The sequence below is a fragment of the Herpailurus yagouaroundi genome, unplaced genomic scaffold (assembly GCF_014898765.1).
Source record: "Herpailurus yagouaroundi ecotype Mexico unplaced genomic scaffold, PumYag 182, whole genome shotgun sequence".
NCBI classification, from domain to species: Eukaryota; Metazoa; Chordata; class Mammalia; order Carnivora; family Felidae; genus Herpailurus; species Herpailurus yagouaroundi.
This window is the reverse complement of record NW_024412413.1, coordinates 489498-500222: the sequence shown is the minus strand read 5'-3', so window position 1 is coordinate 500222 and position 10725 is coordinate 489498. Positions and strand designations below refer to the sequence as shown.

At 59.3% G+C, this 10725-nt stretch overlaps 1 protein-coding gene across 4 annotated transcripts; it reads right to left on the bottom strand.

Annotated features, from left to right (window-relative positions):
* Nucleotides 1–3089: 3089 nt before the first annotated feature.
* HDAC10 (histone deacetylase 10) lies at nucleotides 3090–9458 on the bottom strand. 4 transcript variants are annotated; one of them, XM_040490481.1, is made up of 21 exons: nucleotides 9404–9458; nucleotides 8344–9032; nucleotides 8139–8273; nucleotides 7816–7912; nucleotides 7487–7584; nucleotides 7283–7387; nucleotides 7058–7126; nucleotides 6840–6966; nucleotides 6584–6649; nucleotides 6331–6390; nucleotides 6164–6253; nucleotides 5917–6023; nucleotides 5777–5844; nucleotides 5433–5697; nucleotides 5251–5335; nucleotides 4798–4889; nucleotides 4601–4657; nucleotides 4137–4215; nucleotides 3813–3995; nucleotides 3567–3726; nucleotides 3090–3396 (listed from the first exon to the last, which is right to left on the bottom strand). In XM_040490481.1, the coding sequence occupies exons 2-21, from the start codon at nucleotides 8400–8402 to the stop codon at nucleotides 3380–3382; spliced, it is 2019 nt and encodes a 672-aa protein (XP_040346415.1). In that variant the 5' UTR covers nucleotides 8403–9032; nucleotides 9404–9458; the 3' UTR covers nucleotides 3090–3379. The 4 variants fall into 4 exon arrangements, with proteins under 4 accessions (XP_040346415.1, XP_040346414.1, XP_040346416.1 ...); XM_040490480.1 differs by having other exon boundaries at nucleotides 8344–9438; XM_040490482.1 differs by lacking the exon at nucleotides 6584–6649 and having other exon boundaries at nucleotides 8344–9438.
* Between the last annotated feature and the right edge of the window lie 1267 nt (nucleotides 9459–10725).

The following is a 10725-nucleotide window of genomic DNA, read 5'->3' as shown; positions in this document are numbered from 1 at the left end:
GGATTGGGGGAGAAATAACAAGGCCACACAAAGTTCCTGCCTCGCTCGTTCCACCTGTGCAAAGTGTCATCCAGGAAAACCTGTTCACACAAATGGATCTCATACGGCTTCCCTGTCTCCTGGATACAAACGGTTCAGCCATGGTTTGTAGGTTTTCTCACTGGGCCAAACCTTTCTCTTCTAGACAAGCCAGTGCTTCTTCTGTGGCTAAAGTGCTGTTAGCAAATATTATCCCGACCCCGGGGAGCCCCTCTTGAACTTCGTAGTCACTGGGGTCTCCTTGTACAGAGGCTTTAGGACATCCATGCTGCTCAGCAGGCCTTACGTTTTCGTTGCACGTTGCATCCGCAATCCCGGCATTAGTCACACGGAACACAGCACCATTAGGCCTCAACTGGCACATCTGTAGACCTTCCAAATACCTTGGCTGACAGCATTGCAATTGGTCCTTCTAAGCCTCAGATCCACCCCTCTGGAACTCCTGGAGTCCCACCCTTTGAGATATCCAGGACGTACAGTGAATGCACTTGGCTCCTGCCTCCTCTGACTTACAGTTAAGGAGATCTACTTCAACACTGTACAGGCCTCATGGCTTCTGATAAAAGTAACCATGCTGGGGTGCCTGGGTGGCCCAATCGGCTCAGCGTCTGACTTAGGCTCAGGTCATGATCTCACGGTTCATGAGTTCGATCCCTGCGTCGGGCTCTGTGCTGACAGCTCGGAGCCTGGAGCCTGCATAGGATTCTGTGTCTCCTTCTCTCTCTGCCCCTCCCCACTCACGCTCTGTCTCGGTCTCTCAAAAATAAATATTGTAATTCCTATCAAAATGACACCAGCATTCCTCACAGAGCTAGAACAAACAATTCTAAAATTTGTATGGAACCACAAAAGACCCCGAACAGCCAAAGCGATCTTGAAAAAGAAAACCAGAGCTGGAGGCATCACAATTCTGGACTTCAAGCTGTGTTACAAAACTGTAATCATCAAGACAGTATGGTACTGGCACAAAAGCAGACACTTAGATCAATGAAACAGAATAGAGAACCCAGAACTGGTCCCACAAACGTAGGGCCAGCTCGTCTTTGACAAAGCAGGAAAGAATATCCAATGGAATAAAGACAGTCTCTTCAGCAAATGGTGCTGGGAAAACTGGACAGTGACATGCAGAAGAATGAACCTGGACCACTTTCTTACACCCTACACAAAAATAAACTCAAAATGGATGAAAGACCTAAGTGTGAGACAGGAAGCCATCAAAATCCTCAAGGAGAAAGCAGGCAACAACCTCTTGGACCTCACCCACAGCAACTTCTTACTCAACATGTCTCCACAGGCAAGGGAAACAAAAGCAAAAATGAACTATTGGGACCTCATCAAGATACAAAGCTTCTGCACAGAGAAGGAAACAATCAGCAAAACTAAAAGGCAACCGTTGGAATGGGAGAAGATGTGTGCAAATGACATATCAGATTAAGGGTTAGTATCCAAAATCTGTAAAGAACTTATCAAACTCAACACCCAAACAACAAATAATCCAGTGAAGAAACGGGCAAAAGACATGAGTAGACTTTTCCAAAGAAGACATCCAGATGGCTAACAGACACATGAACAGATGCTCAACATCACTCATCATCACGGAAATACAAATCAAAACCACAGTGAGATACCACCTGACACCTCAGAATGGCTAACATTAACAGCTCAGGAAACAACAGATGTCGGCGAGGATGCGGAGAGAGAGGATCTCTTTTGTGTTGCTGGTGGGAATGCAAACTGGTGCAGCCGCTCTGGAAAACAGTATGGAGGTTCCTCAAAAAATTATAAATAGAACTGCCCTACGACCCAGCAATTGTACTACTAGGTATTTACCCAAGGGATACAGGTGTGCTGTTTCGAAGGGGCACATGCACCCCAATGTTTATAGCAGCGCTTTCACCAATAGCCAAAGTATGGAAAAAGCCCAAATGTCCGTCAACGGATCAATGGATAAAGATGTGATATGCATATACAATGGAGTATTAGTCGGCAATCAAAAAGAATGAAATCTTGCCATTTGCAACAACATGGATGGAACTGGAGGGTATTACGCTAAATGAAATTAGTCAGAGAAAGACAAATATCATATGACTTGACTCATATGTGGAATTAAGATACAAGACAGATGAACATAAGGGAAGGGAAGCAAAAATAATACAAGAACAGGGAGGAGAAGAAAACATAAGAGACTCTCAAATACAGAGAACAAAGTGAGGGTTGCTGGAGGGGTTTGGGGAGGGGGGCCATGAGAGCAGGTGTACAGGATGCTGGGCTTGCCTCCACAGGGAGAATTTTTCTCCCCTAAATCGGAGTAAGTGCCAAGAAATACCTCAAGTTGGCTACCTTGTAGACCAAGGGTCCTGGTTTAGAACCATCATTCACTTTGGGATTGTTACACTACTGTTACACTACTGTCTTGTTTTATATGCTTATTTTAGGTTTTATATTTTGTTGCCTGCCAAACTTTTGTAAAAATGATGTGCCGGGCACAATAAGGAAATCATCTCCAATATTTATAACCTTGAGAAGAGAGAGACTTTAGATGGGAGTGCCTGGCCTTCCTGACCTTCCTTCTTACTCAGACTTGGCCTTAAGTGGTTTCCAGCTGGGACGCACGTTCCCTCTGACATGGTCCTTGACACGGGAAATGTCCTTCCTGGCACCGACGGACAAAACCACTACATGTGGAAAGCCTGCCTCGAACAGTGATGCTTTCAAAGAAAAGACCTTGATCAAAAGGAGGGGGGAAGTGTGAACAGGAATAAAGGGACACTCGCTGGCATGGGCTTGGGATGCCAGGACGGGAGCTGCACCATTCGGCCAATCACAGGAGGAATCGTCAATTCCAGACCCAACAGAAGCGTCAGCAGGAAAGAATCCTCAGAAATCCTCATCATCCTTCTCCAATGGATGCTCATTCAAAACGATCCCTCCCCACTGCCTCCTTTTCCATAAAATAACGTTCCTCTTCTTTGTTAGTTACACTTGCGTATGGCTTTGCCATAGTCTACTTATCCTGAATTTCAGTTCTCTGCTATTCCTGAATAAGCCCATTTTTGCTGGTAAAACGACTTTTATTTTTTGAGGTTAAGAGGCGTGCAGGAAGTGAGGATGGAACCATCTGTGCAGAGGCAGACCACTGGAGGGGGGGCTCCCGGTCACGGCCGTGGACATTGTGTCCCTGAGCCAGAGCCCCGGACAGCTCTGTAGCCTGGCCATCAGGACAGAGGCCTCAGGCAGTGGTGCACACGTGAGTGTTTAAAGCCGGCTCTTGGGGGACTAGTCTGTGGTGTCACCTCTGGAGTGCAAAGACTCCTACCCTGGCAGATTTCAAGCTGCCCGGTCACGGCACTTGAGGAGCTGGGAAGAGGTGCACAGTCAGCTTGTCACTGCGGTGAGCTGCTTCAGGACAGCACCTCACTGCCCCGGGATGTGAGCCCCTCTCCCCATAGAGCTCTGAGACTGGACTGCCCCCCCCCCCCCCCCCCCGGACCCAGTATTCAGCCTGGGCCGTGCCCCCCCAGCCTCACCGGCCACCTGCAGCATCTTCCACTCTGCTTCCAGCTGCCCTCTCAGGTATATCAGGGCCTGTGTGTCCTCTGGGGAGGCCATGGAGAAGGGACCCAGGCCGGGGGGCGCCTCTCCCTGTAACACCCGGGCCAGGATCCCTGCGAGCTGGGATGTGGATCCCTGGGCCGGGAGCAGAGGTGGAAGCAGCAAGTCACTGGTCGCTCCCCACCCCCACCCCCGGCACATCCGCCCCCTGCCCAGCTCACCTGCTCCAGCAGGACCAAGACTCGGCCCCCCGCCGGCCCCCGCAGCAGAGAAGCCAGGAGTGCGGCTTGGGGGGCCTGCAGGCCGTGGGCTGGCCCCAGCGCCACCAACACGAGGTCAGGCTGGAAGCCATAGGCCAGGGGCAGCACGAGGGCCAGAACGCAGTTCACGAACCCACCAGTAGTCTGTGGGAAGAACGGCAGTCAGGGGTCACCCTGCCTCCCAATGTCAGGTGCGCAGCCACACCAACAGCCCCACCAGGAAGGGCAGGGGGAGGAGCGGGCCAGCCAGCACGAGGACACCCTGCCCTCGACATCACTGCTCACCCCTGGCAGTGGCACGGAGACCTGGAACATGGATGGGGCGGCTGCTTCCTTGCCTCTGATGTTCAGCCACAGATTCCTCCTTCCAGGGAAGAGCGAGCACGCGTGGGGGGTGAGCAGGATAGAGCGAGCACGCGTGGGGGGTGAGCAGGATAGAGCGAGCACGCGCGGGGGGTGAGCAGGATAGAGGGAGCACGCGCGGGGGGTGAGCAGGGAAGAGCGAGCACGCGCGGGGGGTGAGCTGCTGTTTGCCCTCCAGAGCCCAGACCACAGAAGGGGAGGTGGAGGAGACCTTGGGGGGCGGGGGGAGGGGGCACTGCTGACCCTCTGTGCTGGAGACCCTCCCAGGGACTCCTCTGCCAGCCCCCAGCTGTGGAAGGCCCTGCCCACCCATCACCCATGGGGACCCAGGACTGCGTGCCCACCCACACACAAGGCTGGGTGTACACCTGACCCAAGGGTCATACCCGTCGTCGGCAAGGTCTGCGGGCCGATCCAGCTGTCCCACAGCCACACAGAGAAGCCTGGAGGAAAAGTTGGCCCCGGGACAGGTTGCACTCACCCAACCTGGAATCCATTCCCAGAGCCCTCCCCACGCAGCGGGGAGCAGGAGTGGTGGCCATCAGGGCAGGGGGTGCCCACGGGCCATGCCCTGACGACTCACCTCCGCGCTCCGTGGGACAAGCTGCGCCGAATGACCACATCCAGGGTGGGAGCCGCAGCGGGCTCCGGGGTTGCTGCAATGCCACTGCTCACCTGGAGGGGTCGACAGTGGGCGCGCAGGACCACTCTCAACCAGATAAACAGACACATCTGCCCCTTCTCTGGGCCCCCCTCTACATAGCTGCCATCTGTGAGATGCTTAAAACTAACTTACGTCATCCCCTTCACCTCTCCGTCAAGGAGTATTTAGTTGGGAAGACTGAGTGACCCTGAACTCATGACCCTGTCCCTGAGGACTGTTCTAGAAAGGGTCCAGGCACAAGGTAACTCACGTCCATGTGGTTGTGAGCCACCAAGCACTCCCCTGGACAGGCCATCTGCTGTGGGCAGGTCCTGGGCCCTGGGCCCTGCCCCTGGCTCATGGCCACCCTTGGCCCATCCCAGGTGCACCCACCTGCCCATCCAGGATCCTATTCAAGAGGTGCAGGACCTTCCCAAGTGCAGTGAGAGCCTTGTCCTGGGCCAGGGCCTCGTGTAGCCTATGGTGGGAAACCAAGACACATGGACAGGAATTGACAGACCGCAGCACATGTACACACACAGCCCCATCCCCCTCCCCAGGCCCACGCTGCCCACCTGGCCCAGGCCCGTGTCTCCTCCTGTGGGGCTGACCCCTCCTGACGGAGGACGTCGGCGGGTAGGACCAGAGCGGCATCCAGTGCAGTCAGGGCAACAGCCGTGCAGACAGGCAGTGTGGGGTTGAGGTGCAGCTGGTCTAGGAGGGAACTCAGTGCGGCCGAGGCCTGCGCCTCTGCTGCCTTGAATTTGGGTCCCCCGGGCGATACAGATGAGGCTCTCTGCTCCAGGGAGTAGGTGCTGGGATTCAGTATGGGGGTCGACCCTAGGGGGTGGTTCAGAGTCAAAGCCACTGCGTGGGAGCCCAGGATGTGACCCTGCCTCCCAGCTTAGGCCACACTGACCTTGCTGCCGGAGGCTCTTCCAATGAGGGGTCTGGGCAGCCCGGACACTCTGGATGGATTCCAGGGCACTGTGGGGAGAAGCAGGAGCAGTGAGGCCTGGCATCACACCCCCAGCCCTTCCCACCTTCCTGGCCCCGAACCTGTGATGAGGCTCCATGGGCCCCGACAGGGGCAAGGCAGGGTCACCCAGAAGCGCCTTCACCACCATGCACACGGACTGGGACAGCGACTCCAGGTGGTAGCCTCCCTGGGAGGAGAAAGAAAGGAAGGGATGTGACTGGGCCGGGGCGTCGCCATCCCAGGCAGGATACCCCATCCTGTACAGCAGGCCCCCTCTGATGGCACCCCCGCATCTGACCAGTGAGCCCTCCCAGCTGTCACGGTCACCTCCAGCACAGCACAGACTCGGCCACCGGCAAGCACCTGCAGCAGCTGTGTGAGGTGGGAGAAGCACTCCGGCGTGGCCTGCATCTGCCCCTGGAACCAGAGCCCAGCGTGATGGGTGCCTGGCCCCGGGACCCCAGGAGCCCTCCCCTGCCAGGCCAGGCCCTCACCTCAGGATCCCCGATCGCAGAGTCAAATCCTGCTGAGATGAGCACCAGCTCAGGGTCAAACTGTGGGCAGGGCCACGCGGGGATGGGCAGGAAAGAGACCGGAACAGGGGTGAAGGAGGCCCCTCCAGATAGCACTCCCCATCCGGAGGGTTCCATTCTGCTATGGTGTGGGCGGGGGGGGGGGTACTCTGGACAGAGGATCGCCCTCCCCTTCTCCTGCCATCAAGACCACTCCTGCCCCCCATGCAGTTACCTCAAAGGCCACGGGGAGCAGCACATGGAGGAAGGCGGCCACGTAGTCAGCATTTCCCATCCCAACCTGTGGCCATGGGGCATCAGTGCTGGGCCCCGTGGCAGAGGGCTATGAAGTCTCCGTCCCTGGGGCCCAAACTCTGGGGGTGACCCTGGAAGGATGCCCTGAACTCTGTTCAGGAGGCCTGGGGCTGCGGGGCAGGGGCGAGGCCTGGGTGAGGGGCTCTGTGTAGGCAGCTGGCGGGAGAGGCAGGCACCTGATTCCAGGGCAGGTTGACAGTGAAGCCACGGCCCTGCCCCTGCCCAACAGCATCCGCATCCGATTCTCGAAGGTAGGGCCAAAAGCGCCCATGCTCATAGCGGTGCCAGGAAAAGTAGAGGACGCTGTGGACAACCAGCCACGACCAGAGGTCAAGACCTTGTCCCCATGGCTCCCAGCAAAGGGTCTCGGGGAAGGGTCACGTCCCCGGCTCACCTGGGGTCATCCTCAAAGATATACTGGATGCCCTGACCATGGTGGACATCCCAGTCGACAATGAGGATCCTGGGGACAGGGAGTGCTCAGAGGTCACTGAGCGGCAGAGCCTCTGACCTTGGGGCCACAGCCCACCCCAGGAAGACAAGGGGCTGGATGGGGTCTCTCAGCAGCCCGCTCTACCACCCTCCTGTCGGGCCTGGGCCCCTGCCTCGCAGTGCACACCTGTGCAGCCCGTGTCTCTGCTTGGCGTGTTTGGCTGCTATGGCCACATTGTTGAACACGCAGAATCCATTGGCAGCGGCTCTCTGGCTGTGATGCCCAGGAGGTCTGTGGGTGAAAATTGGGTGTGGGGCACATCAGGGTCATCCTGTGCCCTCACAGGGCCACCCACGGGTGGGAGCGACCCAGGAAGGGGACAGCTCTCACCTCACCAGGGCGAGCCCGTTGTGCACAGCCCCCGTCAGCACGGCATCCACCAGCTGCAGCGCAGCCCCCGCGGCCAGCCGGGCACAGTGGAAGGTACTCTGTGGGGCAGGGGTGCAAATGAGCCCCCACCCCCCGCACCTCACAGGCTCTGCCCAGGCCCGCGCAGGGTACAGCAGGCAGCAGGGCGTGTAGGCCATGTGCACATTCATGAATGTGGGGCCTTTGGCCAGGGTTGGCGGCAAGGCCATAAATCAGGCACGGGCATGTGGATGTGCAGTGGGGAGGTAGCGTGTCCCCACCCAGGAAGTGGTGTGTCCCCAGGGCCGCACCGGATGGAAGTAGACAGCGTCGTATTGTCCAGACAGCGCCTGTAGTTCCCTGGTGCTCAAGGTCTGGGTTCCTCGCAACAAGGACACATACTCTGGGCTGCAGGGGGACAGGTAGGCAAGGCAGGGTCACCAGCAGGAAGAGGAGGAGAAAGAGGGGCTGGACCCCTGGGGGCACTGCCCACCTCACTGTTTTGTCTCCCACCCACCCAATGCTGAAACTGAGGCAGGTAGGGGAGATGCTCTGTTTTCAAGATGCTGGCAGGCTGGGTGGCCTCAGGTCCTAGCTGGCCTCCTCTGTGGCATGTGGCTCCCCAGGGTCTGACCTGTGTACCAGGCCCAGCTCTGCCTCGGAGGCCTCTCGGGCTGCCAACTGTAGACACCTCTGCTCCAGGCCCCACTGCCGCAGGCGCTCCAGGGCTGCAGTCAGGCGCTCCGGACGCTCGATCTCACACTCAGGGCTGAGTGGACACAGAGCTCAGGGTCCAGAGCCCCCTCTCCATCCTCCCACCTCTGCCAGCTCACACTTACGCTTCCCAGAGCAGCTGGGCCGCTGTCATGTCCTCGTGGTACACCAGCGCAGTCCTCATGGCACAGCCGTGGTCACTCTGGGCCACCCTGGCTGGGCAGGTGAATGCACTGCCTGTCCCCTCCTTGCAGCCCCCGGGAGCTGGGACGACCGGCAGGGAGCCTGGGCAGGAACACGCAGAATCCAGGCAGGGAAGTAGGCCGACAGGGGCGCTCCCAGGGCCAGATTTCCCCACTTCCTCAGACTCTGACCCAGCGCCCAAAACCCCGCCCCGAAGCGCGGCCTGACGGGAGCTGGGCTGGCGAGACGCCTGGGGCCCGGGCCGGGCTGTGCTGCCCCATCTCTCCTACTCCGCGCTCCGGCTGCGGCTCCAAGACCTACCTTCCCCCACCCCAGCCCGGAGCCTGAGGCGTGTCGCGGGCCTCCCTCTCCCTCTAGAGGTGGAGGGGGCGGGTGAGGTCCAGTGTGCCCAGGACCCCGCGGACCGCCCCAAATCTCCCCCGACCCAGCCTGACCGCGCAGGCCAAGGCGTCAGACGCGTCCTCAGCCCATCACGTCTGGCGCTGCCCTGGGACGCATCCGAGGGCCGCTTGGGCTAGGGGAGCCCGGGCCTGAGCGACGTCGACGCGCAGCGCTTCCCCCGAGGTGTAAGAAGGGAGTGGAGGGGTCCGATTTGAGCTCCAGAAAGACCCTGGCCAAAGAGCAGACCAGTCGGAGGGTCAGGGGGTGGCAGAGCAGCTAGACAAGAGCCGCGGGAGCGTGGGGCGAGGCAAGGCAGGAGGGCAAGGCGAACAGAGGGAGGGTCTGGGCGAGGAATGCATGCATGAGGCCAGCAACCGAGCCAGATGGCCAGAGAGGAGGAAAGTGGGAGCCAGGGGCCTGAAACATAAGGGCTCGGGCAACAGCGCCCAGGGCCCGAATCCTGAGGCGGCGGGCTTCACTGAGGCGGCGTTCTGAAGCGAATAGGCCCTGGGGGGCGGGGCACGTAGGAGGCGGGGCCCTGGGCGGGAGTGCAGCCAACCCCGTTCGTGGGTGCCCCGGAAGTGTAGGAATGGCCCCTACGGCGGGAAGGATGCGGCCCGCGGCCCCACCGGGGTTCCCACCGTCCCGGTCGAGGCACCTGCCAGAGTCCACAACGGACAAGCTACCAGCGCCGGGAAGACTCCGATTGGGTCATTTGGGGGTCAGGTGCCCACCCCTCAGCCAATCACGGTGGCTATGGGGCTGGCGTACTCTGATTGGCCATCCTGGCACACGTGGTCCCAGAGGCGGGGCCTGTGGCAGACCGCCCTTCCCGGATCGCCCTGAGCCGGGGGTCCAGAGAAGGGTCGGCCCCGGGAGCACCAGAGAGCCCCTGAGCAGAGAAGGCCGGTGTCCACTGTGGCAACTCGGCTGGGCCAACTGTTCACGTGTCCGGCCGAACTCCAGGCCAGAAGGGGGACGGCCTGGCCCCGCTTTGGGCGTACCTGCCCTGGGGACAAGTGGGAGGAGCCAGTGCGAACGCAGGAGCCCTAGAGCCTAGAGAGCCCGGCTCTCCGAGACGTCCACTGGCTGGCAGAAGGCTGCGCGGGCTCGCCGATGGCGCTGGCATGTGGACGCCGGGGCGGGAGGTTTCAAATGACAACAGAACCCACTGGCGTGCTGTGTGTGACAGGTGCCTCAAAGCGTCTAGCGTGACCCCTCCTCTCCAGGAACCTGGCCCTGGAGACTGCTGGGAGCTCAGACAGCTGGGACTGAGCCCCACGTTGGGCCCTAACGCCCCGTCCCGAGCAGGCTCTGCCTGGGACCTGGCTCCAGAGTCTAAACCTTTAGAGGAAGTCCTCTGAAGGGGCGGGGCCAATCCCTACCCCGGGGGCTTCAGGCTCTGGGCTCACTGTGGACCTGGGAGGAAGGGCGTGCCCCGGCACAGCTACTAAGTAGGGACTGAGGCTCGGGAGCCAGCTTCTTTTCTCTATGCCTGGCTGCAGCTCAGAGACCTAAAGGTGGAGATCCAGCGCGAGGATTAGGAAGGAAAGCCAAAGTGGGATCTCTACAAAAGGGTTTATTTCCTTCCCGTCATGTGGGCACAGCACAGGGCCAATTTACATTCCGGGCTGGGGGTTCAGGAGAGTCCACACCAACGCCCCCCAGGAGAGACATCCCTGAGTAGGCACTCAGTGCCCTCCCTGTGTGTCTCTTTCAGCTGTGTGAACTGGGTTCCAGCAGGGGCTGGAGCGGACAGGATCAGGCCAAGCCTCACCACCACCATCCCCCACAGGCTCTGAGGCTTCTTGTTGCACCTGGGGAAGGGGACCACTGCCCAGGGAGTCAGAGGCCAGTCCCAGGTCAGTTTGGCGTCCTGTTCAGAAGGTCCAGATGCCCCCCCCCCCCCCCCCCCCCCCCGG